Here is a 22875-nt window from a genome sequence, read left to right on the forward strand (position 1 = left end):
AGCTACGGGGCGGTGCCTGCGGATGGGGCAGCACGCAGAGCCGCCTGGCCACGCCTCTGCATAGGAGTTGGAGAAGGGACATGCCACCGCTTCCAGGAGCTGCTTGAGGTAAGCGCCATTCAGAGCCTGGACCCCCTGAGCCTCTCCCCATGCACCAACGCCCTGCCCAAGGCCTGATCCCCCTCCCGCTCTCCAAACCTCTTGATCCCAGCCCAGAGCACTCTCTTGCACCCCAAACCTCTCAGCCCCAGCCCCACCCCCACCCCAGAGCCCGCACCCCCAGCCGGAACCTGCACCCCTTCCCACACCCTTGCCCCAGACCTGATCCCCCTCCTGCTTTCTGAACCCCTCAGTCCCAGCCCGGAGCACCCTCCTGCACCCCAAACCTCTCATCCCCAGCCCCACCCCAGAGCCCGCACCCCCAGCCAGAACCTGCACCTCCTCCCGCACCCCAACTCCAATTTTGTGAGCATTCATGGCCTGCCATACACTTACTATTCCCCAATGTGGCCCTTGGGCCAAAAAGTTTGCCCACCCCTGACTTAGTCACATGATATAACGTGAACCCATTCTATATGGCTGTATATAATACCAAAAAGAAAAAAGTGCCATCAACACTTTTTGTTTCATGGTTCCTACATAAATTACTTGAAATGTTATGTATAATATGTGTGTGTGTATATATATATATTTCTGTGTTTGGTTTTGATCATTTAAGATTGCTTGTTTTTATCAGATTAGGAGGAAAGGCCATCATAAAACAAATCACTGGCTCAAGGAAACATCATGGTTATCCAATGAACACTTTAAAGAGTTAAATAAATGTTTATGAACTAAGCAGCTCAGCTGTAAAGAGTTCATACCATCCAATAATCCAAAGTTGCAGAACATAATAACAAATATTCATCATGGATACAAGACTTTGAAAAAAAATAGTACCAATAAAGCAATTCAAGAGGCGGTATTGTTAGCATGAATACACCCACTTTATTGGAATAGCAGCCTGAGTTGCAGCCAAATAACTTCTTAATCCCCAGTAATTATTTTAGCATAGGCACATGTCTATGTTTTCCTATTACTCAGTTTATTAAGTCACAGGAATGTGTGATACCATTTCTAGGCTAATTACTTACCTCTTTTATACATGAATCTATTTTTCTTGTTACATTTTATCAATAGAATTACATCCTTGCCTTCTGATTAACTGTATAAACCACTCCTGCTGACTTTTGAAATCCTAGCAGTTCTTATTTGACTTGACAAAATGAGTCAGCAACATTTTTCAGTATAAAAAGGGTACAGACTGTCTTCACTGTACGGTGCACAATTGAAGTAACAGTTTTTCCAAGGCAGGTGACAAATTACGCACACATACATGGGATCGGCATCAAATTAATGAAATTAACATAATCATATTGATGTTTATACTCATTCAGGTCCCAGGAAGCATTGTCTAGTGACCTGAAGACAGGAGCAGAAGCCAGGAGTTTATGAGTTCTAGTCCCAGCTCTGACACAGACTCTCTCCATGGCTATGGACAAATCTCCATCTCTGACTCAGTAGCCCCATACATAAAATTGAGATATTACTTACAATATTTGCCACAAAATGGTGTTCAGGCAATCAGTCACAGTCTGGAAAATGCTTTGAGGAAAAAATCATACTAAACTACTAAGCATCATTAAACAAGAGTCTGAGTCAAAGCTCATTAAACTCAATGGGAGTCTTTTCGGTGACTTCCTTAGGGTTTGGATAAAGTCAAAAACATATAAGGTGTAAGAATGCATTAGCACACTAGACACTTTGATAGTCATGTATTTTAACCATAATACAGTAATTAAACATATCTGTATATCAGCAGTTCTTTTGTTATATTTACAGCACTACTAATACACATCTTCATGATACATTTTGAGTATCAACTAATAATTTGGAAAACAATGTAGAATTTAAAACCTACTTTTTTCTGAGGATGAGATACAAGATATAGGGGTTTTTTTAGTTCTAACTATATCAAATTACATTTTCAAATACCCATTCCACCTTAAATATAAAAATGACTAAGTTTTTACCTGTGTACATTATCAGATGAAGAAAAATGTACTGTACTGGCAAGTTTCTACATTTGGTAAATTTCATCTTTAAAATATAATGCAATGTCAACTTGTGTTTAATTTTATATGCAGAACTGCAGAACATCAAAAACAGATTACAACACTTATAAAGTAAATGATCCTCAACTAAACCAACTGTTCACACATTTCATTCAACTTTTGGCATGTAACCTGAATACTGCTCATTGCTGTGTATTGTATATGTATTTTCTCTAAAACAGAAACTTTTGACTTGAGAAAAAATGAGCTACAATATCCTAACTTTTCTGATTTTTAGTTCATAAGAGTTCTTGTAAAAACACATTTTTGAGAAAACATTTTTATGCGAACAAAGGTTTAATATTTTAAAAATCACTTACCAATTATAGAATAGCTATTATTTTTTTAAAACCTACTCTTTGAGAAAAATTCAGCAATTGTTAACACCAAAAGATCAGTATATAAAGACTAATTACCAATACTAGAAGATTAATATAAATGCTGTGCATACAATATGCATATTGATTTATGAAAGGGACGAAAACTATCCTCTCCAGTTAGGGACTAATCTGTGTAATTTATTCAAAGATCAGCAAGGTTGTGTATACGTATTTTTTCTTTTACAATGTTTTCCTAATCTCATATAAATCCTTTATCAATTTCTTTTCTTTTCTTAGTGTCCTGATACTCTAGTGATGGGTTATAATACTAATTAGCAATAATAATTATTATTTCTTACCATACATACACTTCTAAATTATTTCATTAAAGGTCTCAATTTAGATACCTGTGTAGAAAATAGCTGTCACACATATTACTGTATTTGTATTTTTGGTAGATCAGCTGATTTATCTCATCCCCAGTATACACTTATTTTCACCTTGAGGCCCTTTATTTGGGAAATATGCACAACAAATGTTTTCAAATGTTTAGAATGCCTCAGGTAAAACAGCTATACAGAGCAGACAATTTCTGGAGATCTTCTAGAATATAGCTCAGTAACTTCCTCTTCAAAATGTAAAGGTTTAGTATAAAGAGTAGTTTAGAATCCAATAACAGCAAACAGTAAAAATACACTTTCTCCTTCTCGAAAGCAGATTGAGGTAGTTTTATTGTGGCTGTTTTTCTGACTACATTTTGTTCTAATTTATGATGAGCATTTTCTCTGTCTTAAGTTTAAGGACACAGAAATGTATTTTTGCTTCTTATGCTCATTGTTAGAAAGAGTGCAGGGACTCTTGTGCTTGAGCTATGATAAGAACATTCTGAGCTAGCTCTGCTGTTAGATTTAACTTTGTTGAGGAATACAACAAACTGGCTCTCCGAACTGCAAGATTTAAACTATAAGATCTGCCTCAGATTCTTCTGCAAAAACAAACAAACAAAAAACCCTAAACTAGAAACTCCTCACTTAGGTCCCTGTCTTGAGAAGTGAAGAGTAAAGACTTCTCCTATTAACTTCAATTTTCTTTTGTTTGACTTCAGTAGGAGGTGAGAGTGATTGGCAACTTTACTCAATTGAGCCCTCGAAGAGGATTTTTTCAGGCAGTATTCTTCCAAGAATAAAGATGGCATCATTCTTCAAAAGTAGAGTCTACAGGCACAAATTTCAGTGTATCATATAGGACTTTAAAAGGCTGTATCATGAAGTCTAGAACCAGTGGATGTATGTTTAGATTGGTAAAGAATGTAGGAATAATTGGTTACTATTGAAAAACCACAGCAGAGTTTGTTGAGAAAGTGAAAATCCATGTAATTGATACTGAACACAATGTTGCAAGCTCACAAAGAGCTGATTACAGAAATATTGATCATAAAGACCTAGTAATAGGATCAGGGAGTTTGATTTGAACATAAGGCTTATTGATTTACAGCATTGTGTGTTTGTTAGTTTATAGAAATACTGGCCCTTCCAGATGCTTTTTGTAGGTAAGGATCACAGGAGCCTGAAGATACTCAAAAATTGCAAGAAAATGAAAGCACCCATGCATAATAAATATATTCTTAATTTTTGTAATAGATTCTAAGAGTAAGATCCTTAAAACCAGCAGAATTTCAGGTCCCTTGGAAACTTAAGGGGTGGGGAGGAAGCAATATTACCTGATTATACAGTACCTTAGTTTTTCTTAAAAAAATTGTAAGTGAAGCAAGTGTTCAGACCCATGGGGCTAAAGGATTTGTTTAGTTTCTGGCTAGAGTCTCCTTTAAATGGAGAGAAAAAGGATATATCTTTGAGATTTTGAAGTAGTGATATTTCCTAACATCAAGAAAACTGAGGTAAGGAGACAAAGTGCTGTGGAAGGACTGAAAGCCCTGATGGATAATAGTAGGTTTGACTATAGAGAAGTATTGTCAGGGTCAGGCTGTGGGCAACCTGCGTGCAAGGGTTGGTCACTAAGTTGCGGTCAGGAGATGAGTAGCAGAGTTGGGGTCATGCTGGATCAGGATGTCAGAAATTCAGGGTCAGGTGGTGAAGTGCAGACAGGAGGCAAGTGGTGGAGTTGGGGTTGAGCCAGGGTCAGGAGCCAGAGTCTGGGGTTCACAGCAAGGCAAGGACTGAAGCGGAAGCAAGAAGTCGGTCTGCGTTGTTGCTCAGACAGCTCCCTGTGATGGATTATTTGTTTATATACCAGCATGGGCCAATCAGTAGGCTATCAGGAGCCACCACTGCAGTCTTGCTGGGCAATACTTCCTGCAGTGTCTAACTTTACAGGGTTCCCAAGCGGAAAGCCAGCCTGGACTTCTGGTGGTGATGCGGAAGTGTCAGCAGCCTGGAACCGCCATGGTCTGAAGTTCTAGTCACACAGATTATTACATTGCACCTCACCCCCTCCCTCAGGGTGTTGCTGCTCCATTCTTGTCAGTGTGACTCCAATGGAGGTTAGTTGATTTGTTGGAAGCAAGATTTCTGGCAATATTCAGAGGAGAAGATAATGTTCCTTCACCACCAGGAGAAACACAAGTCATGCCGCTCCAACCAAGGAATGCCGATTACCATGAAGAATGGAGAGCAGATCACATCAGAGCATATTATTTCCCAGGCCTCTAGGGAGATGGTCTCTTGAGTCATCAGTCCTGATGATAGGAGCGATCCATCTATCGTCAGCCAGGTATGGTGTGGGTTTTCCCGAGAGAAGGATCTGGAGGGTTTGGGCTGCCTTAGCATCTATAAAGTTGGCAGCAACCCCAGTGTCTATCATCACCAGCAGCAGAGGAATCTGTCCTGCCTCCCCCAAGATCTGCAATTGCAGGAGCAATTGGAAATGCCGGGAGACCCTGTCATTCCCAGGTAAGGTTCTACTCGAGGGTTTTTCCACATCATTCATGATTTTATAGACCTCTATCATATCCCCCTTTAGTCATCTCTTTTCTAAACTGAACATTTTCAGTCTTTTTAATCTCTCCTCATATAGAAACTGTTCCATACCCCTAACAATTTTTGTTGCCTTTCTCTGGACCTTTTCCATTTCTAATGTATCTTTTTTGAGATTCGGCAACCAGAACTACACACAGTATTCAAGATGTGGACGTACCATGGATTTATATAATGGCATTATGATAGATAATAAGACAGAAAATATCTCTTTCCTAATGGATCCTAACATTATCTTTTTTGACTGCCACTGTACATTGAACAGATGTTTTCACAGAACTATCCAGGATGACTCCAAGATCTCTTTCTTGAGTGGTAATAGCTAAATTATACCCCAGTATTTTGTATGTACAATTGGGATTATGTTTTCCAATGTGCATTACTTTACACTTATCAACACTGAATTTCATCTGCCTTTTATTTTTTTTTGCTCAGTTACCCAGTTTTGTGAGATCCCTTTGTAACTCTTCACAGTTAGCTTTGAACATAACTATCTCGGTTAATTTTATATTCTCTGAAAATTTTTCCACCTCACTTTTACCCCTTTTTGCAGATCATTTATGAATGCTGAACAGCACTGGTTCCAGTCCAGATCCTTGGAGGACACCACTATTTACCTCTCTCCACTGTGAAAACTGATCATTTATTTGTACCATTTGTCTCCTATCTTTTATCCATGAGAGCACCTTCTCTCATCCCATGACTGTGTACTTTGCTTAAGAGCCTTTGGCGTGGGGCCTTGTCAAAGGCTTTCTGAAAGTCCAAGTACACTATATCAGCTGGCTCAGGCTGAGGGTTGACTCATCAGGCTTAATAGAACTTGTCAGGCTCAGGCTCAGAGAGTACTCATCAGGCTCAGTTATGACTCATTACATTATCCCTCCCCCCTTAAAAGACACCTACCAAATGTCTTCAGGCCAGGTATATCAGGGTGTGACTGATAGAATTCTTGAATCAGGTCATATGCTTGCATGTTTTTGGCTGGCTCCCACAAACAATCAGCTGGACCATAACCAGAGCTTTCCTCTCAGAATTTTGGAGTCCAAGATCTGTCTCACAAGGTATTCCTCATGCCCCTGGACCTGACAGGTGGCAGTGGTGATTGTATTCATCCAGGGAAGTAGATGGTGAGCTTTTTCAGCAAGGAGACATGGAATACTGGTTGCATTTTCATCATGCTATGCAGTTGGAGTTTGAAGGCCACATGGCTGATCTGTTGGATGACCCGGAATGGGTCAAGATATAGGTAAATAAACTTCTTGAAGGCCAGGTAGAGTCAAGGTATTACATTGACAGCTATACTTTATCTCCAACTGTGATTTGAGAGACTGCCTGCTGACAAAGGTTAGCGTAATGCTTGTAATCTCTTTTGGCCAACTTTAGGCAGCACTGGGATTCCCTCCAAGACCTTTTCCACTTGGCTTATCCAGAATACCTTGTCAAGTTCTGAGAGAACACTTCATCCAGTTCTCTGGGATCCAAAACACTCATTTTGACTCTGAATTTTGTCACTCAAGTTGCTTTATTTGGCATACAGCAAAGTTATGCTGAGTTGATCAGACTCAAGCGTGGGGGGTGGGTATAGGGCATACCACACACCCAAAGTTACACAGACATCCTGTTTTTTATATACAGTTACACATTACATTGCATTTGCTATGCATTAAATCACACGCTTTTGGATTGACTGGATGTGGGCACATCCTACAAGTGGAAATATGCAGAGGCCACAGTGTAGGAAATTTCTGTTCACAAACTCCAAAGGCATACTTTTTTGTTATGTAGTCTATGACAGAACACATGATCTTTTTCTATTGACATAAGTAGATCAAAGACATCAGAGCAATCTCTGCCATAGCCAGGCATAAAGCCAGAATGATAAATTCACCAACTTTCCCTGATCCTTAGGTGTAGCTGGAGTTGGTTTACCTTTATCTTCTCAATCTCTCCCAGAAAGAAAGGGTTTTAAACAGGTCAAAAATTAGGGAGGTGACAAATGTTAAGAGAGAGTTTCTTGAACAAAGGCCTGACTATTAATTGCATTAGGATAGTAGACGTCCTTACAAAGATAATAATTAACATATTCAAGAAATAAGAGACCCAGGGTGAGTTTCTGTACTGTGCCTCTAAGAAGCACAATACAGAACTCGCAGTCAACGGGATAGAGGCCAATGTGGCTTTAAGACATCTTTATGCCCGCCTGATCCTGGACTACTCCATGTATTGGAGAGGCCCCCAGTATAATTTAGGCAGTCCAGTGGGTTGGAGCGATTGCCTAGTTTACAGTAGCCTCCTGGAGCTGCCTTATGGGCAGCAGCACTACTTGAAATCTTTGAAGCATTACATGCTGTGGTCCCACCCCCAACATACCATTCATAACTCCTACCGTACCACCTATGCCAGTGATTCTCAAACTTATTTGATCCCAGCCCCCTTCTTTGTGTCTGTAGTAGTTTACACACACCCCTCCCGCCACACAAGTATATATACCAATAAATAAATCAACATGCAACTCTCACTAAATATTAAAAACAGTAAGGCATTGATTCAAACAAAGCCAATGATCCATTGTAACAAGAGCAAAAGCAAAACTGCAATTGTGGTCAATGCTTACAATTAAATGTGCACACCACATCATAGCAAACAGGTTAATGTACAAATGGCAAAGACTTTGTATAATGCTATGCATGCTTAACAGAAATCCATCAAAATGCACAGCGCCATCTAGAGTCAAATGCACAGTGCCATCTGTGGACAGATGTGGACAAATTACAGAAAGTCCAGCGAAGAGCAACAAAAATGATCAAAGGTCTAGAAAACAAGACCTATGAGGAAAGATTGAAAAAATTGGGTTTGTTTAGTCTGGAAAAGAGAAGACAGAGAGGGTACATGATAACCATTTTCAAGTACAGAAAAGGTTGTTACAAGGAGGAGGGAGAAAGATTGTTCTTCTTAACTTCTGAGGATAGGACAAGAAGCAATGGACTTAAATTGCAGCAAGGAAGGTTTAGGTTGGACATTAGGAAAAACTTCCTAACTGTCAGGGTGGTTAAGCACTGGAATAAATTGCCTAGGGAGGTTGTGGAATATCCATCATTGGAGATTTTTAAGAGTAGGTTAGACAAACACCTGTCAGGGATGGTATAGATAATACTTAGTCCTGCCATGAGTGCAGGGGACTGGACTAGATGACCTCTCGAGGTCCCTTCCAATCCTATGAGTCTATGTCTGGAGGAATCAGCTTTGCTACTTATTCATTGCAGTGGGTAAAATGTGTGCAGTAAGTTTTTTTCCCCCTAAAGCTTCTCACACACACACCCAGAATACATTCTGCACTCCCCTCCAGGGGTGTCCATCCCCCAGGTTGAGAACCTCTGACCTATGCCAGAGCTTACGATGGGGTTCTCGGAAGGCAACCTTATGGCAGTCTTCCACAGTGTCTCTGCCCAGGAAATCCTTCCGATGCCAGATACAGGTTTTTTAACTCCCCTTTATGCCATGCCTATCCTTTTACCCAAGATAAAGGATCCAAACCAGTTGTGAAATTCTTATTCTCAACTGTTCACCACTCGCATTTACTAGTGATAAAGGGATATGGCCCACCTTACAAATGATTAAGTGAAGCCTACCCATTAGATCCAGAAGCACGATCAGTAAGAGTACTTATGAAACTAGCACAAAGACGTTTTGCCATATCTTGCTCTGACACTGCATCCATGGTTCTAGACATACTGCTCAGTCTTCTAAAAGATTAAAAAGAAAAGTAAATCTTGCAGGCAGGCACATATTTAGTGCCATTAAAAAACCCTCAGAAGTTCAGAAACTCTATCCTTTACTAAGTATACTGTGTGTAAGCACCATACTCCAACAAACCACATGCTAATACCTATGAACAAAGGAACTGATTAAGGAATAAGTTCTGTCCATGGATGTGTATGTGTAGCCAAGAGAAGTATTTGGCACTAAGGAACAATTTTAGCTCTAACTCTAAATTACCTTACTTTATTGGTTTATGTCACTCATTATTCTAACATGAGTTTTGACGAGTTAGTTGGTCATCTAAATGTAGGTGGCCATTCAACACCTATGCAAATACTAAACTAATGAAGAAAGTAGAAAGACTTCAGTATCTTTGATCTTTTGCTAACATCTTGTCTCTCTCCTCATTTCAAATCTCACTACCCTTGGTTATTTTCCTGATGTCCCTGCACTTTCCCTCTACCTATTTCAGAAGCCCTTAATCCATACTCAGCTCACAATAAAATTCAACACACTCCTGGCACATCCAACTCTCAGGTATTTATGTTTATGATTAAGAGACTTGTGAACTTTATTTTATTTTTAAACTTTGGGAAAGCAATTTTGAAGGAGGATTTGCCTTTGGAGAAGCTCAGTACTTAAATATCCCTTCTTGTCTGGAGCAGAGATAAAAGTTCCTTTTAATTAAAATAAACAAAATATCTCAACACGACATCTTCTCTTTATATCTTTGCCAGAATTGTGGTATAAATCTAATTTGGTGATACCTCACATTTCATAGATATGTCCAACTCCCAAACATACCTATAACAGCACTGTTTTTTTCAAGAGCTTACTACACAAATCAGTTTCTTTAGAAATTGACAACAATTTTCCTGAAAAAGGAAGTGCAACATTATTTCCTGCATTACTCCAACAAGTTCAGCCATGAACATTGCATAAAAAATGGTATTTTATTGAAAAAGATGCTCTATGCACCCACCCAAACAGTCACACCATAACCTATAATAAGCAGATTTCTTTAACAGTTTGAAAATCTGCAATTTGTGTCAGAATAAATCTTACAGATACTGTGCCCTATAATAGTGGTTTGATGAAATGTTAATGAATCCTTGCACTTCATATGCCCCATGGTTGCAACCATTTCAAGAAGAGGCCTTAATCATTACTGTCTGATTCCTCAATTTAGCACAATTTTTAAACTGGGTTGTGTCAAACTGGCATCCAAAAGGAAAGTGATCCCACAGCCCTTTTGTGCCAAAGCCAACCACATTAGTAATAATAAAGCTATGATGGAAGTTTGTCTAAAGAAGAGCTCAGCCACTGCTCACCACACTGATTCAGGAATATAAACTGCTAAGGAATGGACAATCATTCATTCGAGCCTACCATTTAGAACCATAAATAATCATGCCAGATATTTACACCTTAATTTCTAGAATTCCAGAGAGAACAAATTGTGTTATAAACATAGCTAGTGTGGTTATGTATTCTTTAACTTAGCCACATTACCATAAAGCTCAAGGAACCATTTATGAAGCTCTGTGCCAGTGACTCATTATTAATATATCATATCACATCAATGAGACCTAGAGGCGTCCGGGACCCATTGCGCTAGGCACTGTAAAAATGTTAATGATACTCCCTTCCCCAAGGATCGTACAATCTAAAAGACAGGACTGATTAATAGTTTGTAACAAGAGAGCTGACACTATCTTTATTTTCAGAATCCCAGTAGTATAAATATATAAAAAAGACTTTCCTTTATGAGGCCACTGTGTTGGAAACAATTCTGTCTGCCAGTTAAATCACCCAGCAACCTACTTTACCAGCCAATACTACCTACAAGTCCAGAATCAACATGCTGCAGCTGCACCAAGTAGTGCCACAAAACAAGACCAAGAAGATGGAAAATGTGTTATGTTACACCACAGCTGAGTGATGGGGACAATGAACAAAGAATAATGAGCAATTAATTTTTCTGGAGAGAGAGAGTCCCCTATGTAACTTGAAGAACAAAAGGCTGACAAATTCATACAGCATTTATGCACAAAAAATGTACAATACATAAAAATTTGGCAATTGTCTCATACTTGCAAAAATTAATATGCGCCCTTGAGGATATGACGCTGTTTTAAGGACCGTTGGAATTGCAGAGAAGTTTCTCATTTTTAGATATGTTTTTCTCAGTGCACGCGTGTCTTCTAATAACTATTCTTTGGGTCCTTCATTTCTCTAAGATTAACATTAATTTTTACCTCTGGTGAAAAATAAATGGTTAAGCATTTAGAAAACTTAAGAGCAAATGAAAGGGACAATGGTCAGTTCTAGTTTGGTTAATATAGCAGCTACATAGCAGCTTCTGCTTTAAGAGGTCAGCAAGATTGCAAGTATTCCCTCTTTGGGAGGAAATCCCCTTGCATCACTATTTGTTAACATTTAATCAATTTTCATATAAGTAGGAAGACATTTCCAATACCTTAACTGGATTTTGGCACACATCTGAACTTATCTAGATCAAAACAGACTGTCTCATTGACTGAATGCAGTTTGTGCCTGGGTGAATAACAGGTATACTTATTTCTGAGTTTTGGAGAAAGTTAGCAAAACATCTACATAAAATTTCATTTTGTCATTTCCTGTTGCCTTTGCTCCAGTCATGGTGCACAACTATCTGACTCTTTGTGTCCTCCTACCACTCAGTCCCGTACCTTCTTCCATGCACCCCAATGTGCTCCTGAACCCCACTCCTGACCTGGCCTGCCCTACCTCCATCCTCCCATCCAAGCCTTTCCTTAAAACACCCTTCAGGAAGCCTGTAAACCCAAGTGCCCCCCCCCCAACAAAACAAGAATTAACTAAACTGGTGATAAGGGAGGGAGGAATAAAAGAAAGGGAAGAAGAAACATTCTTTTAAAATAATTGTGAAACTGGTAATATGTATATAAACCATGATGTCTGATGGCCAGGTGAATGGCTACCCGTGATCACTAATAACATTAATGTCTCCTTTATATATAAAGATTCAAATCTGCAAAGTGTGCACATAGCTATTGTACATAACCACGTGTTCCTGCCTCTGTTGACTTCACCTTCTTTCTGCCACTTCCTCCTTGGTTTGTTACACCCACTTATTTTGTCTAGTCTTATTTTACGTCCAGATTGTGACTCAGGCTAATATAAGGAATGGAAGGAAGATCTTCCCACCCTCCTGCTCTGGTGCATAAGTGGTCCTTGCATCATGGCTTTAGGGTGGGCATGAGGAGAGGGCAGGAACTGCAAGTCTCAAAATAGGTGGGTGGGATGGAGATGTAGAGTTATGGGGAATAGGTGGAACTATATTTCTACCCATTGCTTTGCGCCAACCAGTGGAAATGATACTACCTTCTGAAGGCCTGCAATTAGTTACTTCCCCACGGAAGCAAGCCTGGGAGAAGGGAGGGAACTGGGACACTGAGTAAAAATTCCTCCCGAGAGCAACTCCTGGGCCAGTGCAACAGTGAACTGCCCCTTATAAAAGGATGAGCCTAAAGACTCAATTTAGCCTTTTAAATTGTAAGTTCCCCAGGATAGGAGATGTCTCTTGAAAGGTTTTTGTCCAGCATAATAGATATCCAATGTGCCTGCAGTTTCTGGGTGATACAAACAACAACAACCACATTTTGCTGCTGATTTCCTGTTCCCCTGTTCTATATATGCATTGTCTATATTTTAAAATTTTCATCTTCATACTCAGCTGTGAAGCAGCTAGCTCACTGTTTATACCTTCTAAATAGTTTTTAAATACATGAAGTGTTACATATTCATGGAACTGTATAGTCAGTCATTGTTATTAAGTACTGAAAACAAGGTATTTTATTTCAGATTATGTAGAAAAGTAAAATGATGTAAATGAGAAACACTTGGAGACACAATAATGATTTTTTCCTCAGAAGAAGTGCTTCAGGCAGAGAATAACAGGGACTGAGGTGAACAAATGCCTGAGGCCCCTGCAACAGCAGGAAATTGATTAAGTGAGATATAGCCAGATGATCCTGGCAAGTGACCTGCATCCCATGCTGCAGAAGAAAGCAAGCCGCTGCCCCCAAAGTCACTGCCAATCTGACATGTGGGAAAATTCCTTCCTGACCCCACATATAACAAGCAGTTAGACCCTGGGCATGTGAGCTAGAACCAGCTAGCCAAGCACCTGACTGAGATAATGCTCAGTGTCACCTCAGAGCACCAGCTCACCCTGCCCATTGTCTCATCTCCAGCTGTGGCTATCTCTGATGTTTCAAAGGCAGGAGACTTCCATCTGTCTCTAATGGGAAGGGAGAATTTTAAAACTAGTGCAGGGCTTTAAAAGTGTAAAAATAAGAATATACAGAATTTGGGAACATGCCATGTTTCCTTTATCTTCTAATCATTCAGAAACAGAGTTTATAATTTCTTTATTTGGCACCACCACCGTGTTCAGTTCTGCACTGAACAAAGAGATATAAATAACAAACTAGTTAAATGAGTCCCATGTGATCAGAAGGGTCTGTTCAGCTCCCCTGAGCTATGCACCCATCTTTATGCGATTCCTCTCAGTTCAGCTAAACTGAGAGGTATTGTATAAAGATGGGCACACAGATCCTAAAAGAGACAACAGTGAAGGGAAAGGAACTCCATCCTGCCTTTCTCCAACGCTTTCTCACTCCACCAGAGCCCTGCCGTCTTCCAATATGGCAGACAGCCCCATTTCCACTTATGACACAGCAAACTGCTGGGAACTCAGGCAGCTGCAAACGTGCACATGAAATTTGATCATAGGAAAAATGGGGTTAATTTCAAAGCCAAAACTATTGGTTTTTTGGGGGGGGCAGGGCGAGGGGTGGGGAATGGAATTTACAAACCTATTTCAAACCAGACTTGTAAGGTTTTGGATTATTCTGTTAAGAACATAGCTTCTTCAGCATATGGGAGTCAACAGACCTCAGTGATTGGTGTACATGTTTCACAATATATTACTTTCAGTATATTTTAATATGATTCATAAAGAAAATTTAGGGTGAAGTGGCCAATTATGTCAATTTCCTGACCAGATTATCATGTAGTATTTACTTAGTGAGTCGGGCAAGAGGTAGATTTTTATAAAATATCTGCTTTAAAAACAGCCATTCAACAGACTCATATTGAAACCAAATACATTTCTCAAGGATTTTACACACTCACAGCCATAAAATCGAATTGCAGGGATCTTTGTGCATCATGAGTTGTATAGTGTGTAACATGAAGTGAAATAACACCAGGTTTTAAAGCAATATCATTAATGGGTGATAGAGAGGTTGGGGAGGAAGGTGGACAATATGTACTCAAGGAGCTATATTCGGAAAAAGATGGATAGTAAAGGGTCAGTAGTGTTTATGGATGCTGAATTGTCACGATACACATCTTTTTTGTGAAGTTCCCAAGGGAACACCAGTCATACAAGAACATCAGAGAAGTCTTTAATAAGCTAGGTGAGAAATTGTGGTCCCACTAGCGTCAACAGCAAAACTACCATTGACTTCAGTGGGGCTATGATTTCACTCTAGATCTTTAAATCCTGACACCAACACTATGATACCTGAAACAGAGGCAGGTAACTGATAGATAAAGGATGTGACCAAGTCTCTGTGACCTGCAATTCTTTAAGGTAACAGCAGAACAATGAGTGTTATGATAATGCTTCAGGTCTCAGGCATCAGGGTATTAGTTATTACAATTAGAGGTTAAGATGGCCCCTCCGTAGAAAGAGTGCAGAATACATTTTAAAGACTGTTGAATACCCTAATTATTGAAAAGTAAAAGAAAAAAAGGGGGGAAGAAAAGAAAAAAAATCAAGAGATGACTCACCCATAATAATAAATCAAAACATATGCTGCAATAGCTTTGAAAATTGACCATACTAACCGTGTAAAACAACATGATGATGCTGAAGGAGTGTCTGTGACCAGAGGCAATTTGACAGGAAGACCAGATTTTTTAATGACAGAGAAAAAAAGAATAATCTAACAATGAAGAAAGTGGATTTACATAAAGATACAAATAGGAAAGTAAGCCCAATCATCACCTATCTAGCAAGTCACAAAAAAGATCTTAATATCATGCATATCCTATGCTTTTATTCCTTTTTTAACTTTTGAGAGTGTCCTCAATTTTTTTGTTTATTTTCAAATATTCAATCATGTTTCCATGTGATTACATGACAAACAGTCTTGGAATATTGCTGATGTGTTTCATTGATCTTTTTGTGTTTTATTTTCTGTGGCAGAACACAACCAAAGTCTGTTCATTTAATAAAATGACTCCCTCTTCAGAAATATGTAGACTATAGCTTTCAGCTTAATTATTTTTTAATATAATGAAAACAAGTTTCTTATGAACAACTGAGGTGTTCCAGGAGTAACAATGGTGGCTCTTATTTTGCCACAATGGAAAGGAATTTTGGCATGCTAATTACAGACTGATATGTAATTAAAAGCAGCAGAAACTGAGGGGCGGGGGGGAGGGTGTTGGATGAATTAAGGAATCGAGTGAGTAAGAACACATTTGTAAATATATTTTTGCCTTGAAAGAGCAGTGAGTGGAGGAGGAGAAAGTTTTAACTGTGCTTACAAAACATTTGTTCAGATAATTGGCTTTGTCACAATGCAAATGTAGTTATCACCAACTGGAAATATTCTGTAGTTTTATCAACAATAAGAGCACATATTTAACCATTTGAAAACAAGCATTATCACTTTTATAACAATCAAAGAAGGAAGTCAGATAGCCTTGATTTGATTAGAATGAATACATAATTAGGCTTTTATCACTTGAAGATAAAGCCCATATGAAAGCTGGGTCAGAGTAGCAGGTGGTCACATTGGTAAAAGGAATCTGCAATTTTTATTCCTAATGTAAAACCAGGGCTTCTTCTAGCCAAAGGTCAAACAAGATGGATTTCCTAGATGGATGAAGAATACGACTCACACCAGCATAGGTTCAAATAAAAAAAGAAAAAGGGTGTAGATTCCCACAGCTCAGAAGCACTGCATAGGTGAGCTATGGAACACACCCAGCTGGTCGTCATATCTTCCAGCAAACTCCCTGTGTAGCCCCACTCTCTAGAAAAAAATAGATGCTTGTTGCCAGTTAGCTTTGGTAATTTGAGTTTCCTCAGAATGCTGATAATCCAAGCTCTGGCATGCTCAAGACAGGGTTTAACTCTCTACTTGCCAGGCACAGCCCAGGTTCATCTATCCTATCAAAGTCTTTTGCTGAAGATATCAATACAAACCAGTAAAATTTAAAACCAAAGTCTTAATTTTAGTTATAAATGAAGGAATCAGTGCATTCATAGTATAGTTAAACTGAAGATATTGTTTAAAAGGTTTCATGAGCAAACAAATCCACATCACTATAAAATAAGGGAAATGTTCATAATTACATTTTACAGGGAACAGCAATGTGGTGAGCCCTGATACAGTTCAAGACATTTACTGAGTAAAGTCTCACCTATTGTAAGTGAGAGACAATTGCATCATCCTTTTGTCTGATGCATACAAAATTGCAATACTACCAATTTACAACCCTAAAGAGCAAGTTCTTAAGCACAGAATTGGGAAACACAACTCTCTCCTCCTATAGTTAAATTAGGAAATTCCATTTTGAGCAGAGATGTTCAGCAGATGCGATGACTTCCCGAGTTCCTGGGGGGTGCTCGACTCCTGCTCCGCCCGAGGTCCTGACCTCACTCCGCCCCTTCCCCCAAACCCCCACCCCTGCCCTACCTCTTCCCATCCCCTCTCCACCCCACCTCTTCCTGCCCCTGCTCCGCCCCCTCCCCCCAGCACCTCCTGCACACAGCAGATTACGGCAGGTGCTGAGAGGGTGGGGGAGGAGCTGATCCGCAGGTCTGCCAGTGGTTGCTGAGCACCCACTATTTTTTTTCCATGCCTATGATGGTTAGGCTCAAAAATCCATCTTCTCCACCCTACAGGTTGCAAACATTCCTACCTAAATTCTAATTCCAAAAGTATGTTCCCAGCCTTTAAATAACCTATTAGCACCAACATAATGGTATAACAAACTGTTCCACGTTTACAGCTAACGTGGGGCTTGTGCCCAGGTACGGACTTAACGGAGGAATTAATCGTTGGGCACTTTACTGTTAAAAAAGGCTCTTTTTTCTTGAAAAAAATAAATCGAACCTGAAATTGTTACAAGTTATGCCCAAGATCACTAACTGAAAGAGATTTTCATATTTCCTCTGCATAGTCAATTTCCCCTTATTTATGTGGATCTTTCATGCAACAACAGGGAGGAAAAAAACATATTTGAACAAACAGGAAATTGTGATTGTAAAGCCACAAAAATTAACAGAGGGATTCATGGCCATGTGTACTACCTGAAACTACCTTCAACTAATATTTTGAAATGGACTACGTTTCATGCTGATGATGTCCTTTCAAATATATTTGAAAACACATCAAAATGCATGAAACAATCATAATATTTTCTGTAGCCTGCACAAGAATAACTCTTCCACTTGTGCATATGCATTATAATACAGTCATTAATTATCTGAATGCATACTCCTTTTTCCTGCAGGGCCACAGCCTGATTCAGTGTGTAGGTTAGAAAATGAAATGGAATAAGCTTGTGTAGTGAATCTGAAATGGTATTTCCACATTCACTAAATAATTTGGATTGTGTGCAGTGAATAAGGAAGACTGAGAAACAAATGAGACAACAGTACACAGTAAACAACAGTACACAGGGCCCTTGCTTCATTCAGTGTACGGGATGCATGGTGGGAAGCATTTTAGCCATGGGGCCACAAGTTGAGTAACGAGAATAAATATAAAGAAAAACCACAATCATTCACAGAGTAGTATCCAACTTGCACACTAAATGAAGCAGTGGTCCTACAACAATCTGAACTTTGGGATTTCCACAGTTCTGAGAGCTTCATTCTACAACATTAACATTCTTTAGTTATTATAATGAGGAGTCAAGATACAGTGCCACCAGCACCATCATGAGTATGTACATTAATCAGAAAGTAGTAAGGACAACACTGGAGGCCCATTCATAATTGTCTTAAATCTTATTAAAGTTAATAAAAACTAAACAGGGAGATTGAATTTCCTCATGCAAACCCCTTTTCTTTAGAGTTGCATAATGTGAGGGCTATGAAATTAACTTTTCTGAAGGACCAGTGGAGATAAATCAGTGGAATAGGAAGAACTAACCTAATATGGATTCCCCATATAACATCAACAAAACAGGCAATCATAGCAATGATAAGTTAGGCTCCATCATCAGCTCCTTTCTATGAGCAGAAATTCAATGGAATTCTTGCATGCCTATCAGATTCAGATGGATCAGCATTTAGAGAATAAAAGCACAATCCATTTTTAAATCACCATGGCAAATGATTACCAGATTGCCTTCAAATAGTATAATGAAAGTTACCAGTTACCCCATGTAACTGCTGATTATTTACAAGATTAAAACCTACCATTCCGCAACTGGTTTGGCAATGCTTTCAAAAACTGCATCTTGTTTTGCCTCCTGATCAAAAATTTTCTGAAATCTGAAAATAATAAACAAATAATCATGCAGTATCTTAAAACACTAGTTGATTTATAATTTTTGTTTTTCTGTTTGTAACTAGTCCATGTTTACGTCATTGGGCTTACATAACCTAGTACAATGTTTTCCCTGTAGCCTTAATAACCAGTGTCCTGTTGTGCTATCGTATACAAATAGATTGTAAACAGTAGTGCTTTGACAAGATCTGTACAATAAAACCCTCTGATAAAATGAGGCAATTTAAGGGGGAAAACCTGTATTTTACAGCTATCAAGGGGATCAGTGTTTGCAACTGGCATCACACTGAAAACTGGATAAATTAATTATACTATAACCAAGCAGCACATATAAACAGTACAGTCAGGCTCTCAATTTTTAGACTACAATGAAATGTAGCAACTAGGAAACATTGTAATCAATAGATGAACATCAAAAAAAAATCTAAGCTTCTATCACTTACTATAAGCCAACACCTGCAGTTGTTCTGTTTGGCACTATAAGTTTACATAGTTCTTTCTTCACAGAACGTATAAAAAACGCGGTCTGGGCCTCAAAGGGTTTACAGTGTACAGTTACTCAGACAAATGCAATACATGGGGAAATATTCAGTGCATGAGGTATGGAGACATAGGTCCCTATCTTGTAAACCTTTACTCAGATGAGTAGTTGTACTGAATTTGTTTAATCTTAATGACACTGCGCACAGGAGTATAGAATTGCAGGATCAGGCCCATAGTTGGTGAGATGACCAGTGTAGGAAGTCTTCACCAAAAAATAGTGAGTTTTAGGGAGAAAAGAGAAAGTGTTTGGCATGTAGCATTCCTTTTGTATGTATGGCTTTATGATAAAAGATTAAAAACAAAGAGCATTTCCTTAAGGATCACAATGCTCAGTATTTCTCGGAATTCATTTTCACAGACTCCCATAGGAACAATAAAGACACCGAGAATGTCAGCATCCATTAAGCTGACATGGGCATCTGCAACCTAAACTAGTGTTGCATAGAGCCTTTCTAGTGACATCAGCATGAGTTACAGATGTTTGTGTGGAGTCCTACTCTACAGCAGATTTTAGATTTTCTTCAGCATCAAATTCAATTGATATGAAATTCCATACAAAATGTTGCATCCAAATTTTCCATACAAAGGATGCTATCAAGTAACTGTTTTTATTTCTCATCATTTGTAATATCTTCTTACAAATGTATAAATGTTTTTTCTAAGATGATAGTTTCCCTTTTCATTTGACAAACTATAATTTTCTTCACTGTGTTCTGATTAGGCCTGAAATCAACAAATTCCAGTTAGAAAGTGCTTTTTGTCAACAAATCTTTGGCTAAAGTCACTATCCACCCTATGCTGGCTCATTAACTTCTGCAGGAGCATAAGGTCCCTTCCTCACTCTGGCCTTGTCTACACTAAAACTTTATAGCCAGCTGCTCGGGTGCAGGCCTGTAAATAGGAGTCAGGCATTTTTACCACAATGTCATGGAATAGTTTGATGAAGCATACAAGTTCAGCTATTAAACTTTTCTAGTTTTATCATGTCTTGCCCTGAAATCATGATAGAGAATAATGTACTGTAGCACTGAAAGATTCCTCTTGTTAAAAAGTCTTTTTAAAAATCTTACTAAATATACCAAAACTGTCTTTTGTGGATCAAAGATTAATAAGAAACTTTTACTGACTCTCCACGGGACTGGCACACTGAATCTAGTGGCTGATCCTTACACAATTATCTTCTCTGTAGGCAATGGTGATACTGAGTATAGAAAATGGACTCTCTTTAACAGGAGGAAAAATAATAAGCTGGGCTATAACACAGATCTGGTAATGTTGAAAGTGATCTTAGTATAAATTGCATGAGGAAAAAAGCAGAACAAAATAAACTTACTTAAACTTGTAGCTTTCTCGTTTATTATTGACAAATCCATCTGCCAAGTCACGTGGTACAATAATCTCTAAACTGGAGGCTGATTTCTCATCTTCACCAACTGAATAAATCTGCAAAACAAAATGACTTCAGCAATAGAACAGTGGTTTGTACCATGGCTCTATCATCTTGATGTGTTTAACTGCATGATCTCATTAAGATCATATACAGGAATGTAGACTAATCACAATTCCATGGTGACATAAGGGAGAAAGCCCAGTTTGCCCTCCTTCAAAAATATAGCCCTTGCCATTTGAGCTCCAGAGGATTCTGCATTACACAGTAGACAACTGTCTCTCTTTCACCCACCCACCCCAAAATAAGATTTCAAAATATCTAAATGCAATTAGACGCCAAGTCTCTTGACAGAATTTGCTTAATAAAACCACTTTCAAATATCTGACCAAAGATTTATTTAAAAAAAAAAGAAAACCTGAAGAAGTGTTTATTGTGTGAGATTAATAAGGCACTCATCAGGTAGTTTTTGGACCACAATTTAAGGAGCTTGGGGTTTATTTGGGGGGGGGGGGCGTTGTTGTTTTTTACATACCATTTATGAAAATGTTTTCCTTAAACTTTTTATTTTTCATTTCAATGAAGGTGAAATATTTCAACTCAAGCATTCACTTCCAATATGCACAATGATGGTTTCATTAAAGAAACTTCCTGTAAGCATGTAGAAAATCAGCTCCTTGCCCCCGAAGGTCACCAGCTTTACTAGAGCACAATTTCGTGTTTTAAGGCTCCCTTTAACACTCAATGTCTAGGGCTTTCTACTCTGCACCGGGCCACTTAAAATCATCCCGGCGCTGCAACAAGTCCTGCCCTTCGCTACACGGGCAACCAGCCTCATAAACGAGGAATCATGAAAGGGACCCTCAAACAGCTCCTATCAACCCCCGCCCCCAGCGGGGCGCTCCGGACTGCCCCCTGCCCCAGGCACCCCGGTCCACCCCCTGCTCCTCCCACCCCGGGCTGCACCACGCCACCATGTGCTTCCCAGGTTGGCTGCAGCCCGGCTACCTTCCCCGCGGGCACGTACCCCCGCCTGCTGCCGCCTGGCCAGGGGCTTCACCCGGGCATAGATCTGGATCGTTTGCTTCACCATCTCTCCGCTCATCAAGGGGGGAGGGGGAGACTAGGCCCTGCCATAGCAACGGTAACCAAGGAACACTACCCAGCATGCTCTGCGCCGGGGGGCGAGAGGGGGCGGTTCCAGCGCAGCGAGCTACGCATGCGCATGCCGGAGAGGCTGCCTGCCGCCTGCGCGTGATTTCGTCCGACTTCCCCCGCTCCAATCAGCGAGCGGCGTTAATTCTCTGGGGCGCCTACCGGGCCCCCCTTGCGGAACGCGGTGGTGTCCCGCGCGCTCCCCGACCCGTACAGAGGCAGTGAGCCGCCCCGCCCCCGCTTTGGTCGTGCAGGGGGCACCGAGTCCCGCCTCACCGGCACCGCAGAGTTGAATGTAAATGTTCCCGCTGCTCCTGGCGTAACAGTGGCCATGTCCTGTGTGCGAGAGCAGGAGTCCCACGGCGTTTGGCGTTTGCCTTACAGCCCCAGCGATCATGTAGCTACATGAGACTTTGCGTTAAAAAAAGGTTTCTAGCCCTCATGGCAGAGAGAAGCTGAACCACCAATCGGACAAACGAGACATACCATGTATTTATTTAAAATAAGTCTCACGCTATTTAAATCAATTTCATTATTTTGGGAAACAGACTCAAGTTTTTTTAATCTTAGTGTGGGTAACCCTACAATTAATACTGTATCTTCTTTTGAGGGAAAAATTGTCAGGTACAGGAACACTGATGCATGGACTGAAGACGTTCTTGTCAACTGCTGGAAATGGCCCACCTTGATTATCACTACAAAAGCCCCCCCCCCCCCCCGCAATAGCTCACCTTGCCTGATAACTCTGGTTACAGTGTGTATGGTAACACCCATTGTTTCATGTTCTCTGTGTATATAAATCTCCCCACTGTATTTTCCCTGAATGCATCCAATGAAGTGAGCTGTAGCTCACGAAAGCTTATGCTCAAATAAATTTGTTAGTCTTGAAGGTGCCACAAGTCCTCCTTTTCTTTTTGCGGATACAGACTAACACGGCTGCCACTCTGAAACATGGACTGA

At 39.9% G+C, this 22875-nt stretch overlaps 1 protein-coding gene across 1 annotated transcript in view; it reads right to left on the reverse strand.

Moving 5' to 3' along the window:
* The window catches only part of KIF6 (kinesin family member 6), a 279607-nt gene extending 257696 nt beyond the window's left edge, over positions 1-21911 (reverse strand). The window contains exons 1-3 of the mRNA XM_043543510.1: positions 21788-21911; positions 20707-20816; positions 18740-18814 (exon numbers count right to left, since the gene is read on the reverse strand). Coding sequence (XP_043399445.1) covers positions 18740-18814; positions 20707-20816; positions 21788-21865 — 263 coding nt within the window. The 5' untranslated portion in view covers positions 21866-21911. The remainder of the gene's footprint in view (positions 1-18739; positions 18815-20706; positions 20817-21787) is intronic.
* Between the last annotated feature and the right edge of the window lie 964 nt (positions 21912-22875).

Source organism: Chelonia mydas, chromosome 3 (assembly GCF_015237465.2).
Source record: "Chelonia mydas isolate rCheMyd1 chromosome 3, rCheMyd1.pri.v2, whole genome shotgun sequence".
Lineage (NCBI taxonomy): Eukaryota > Metazoa > Chordata > Testudines > Cheloniidae > Chelonia > Chelonia mydas.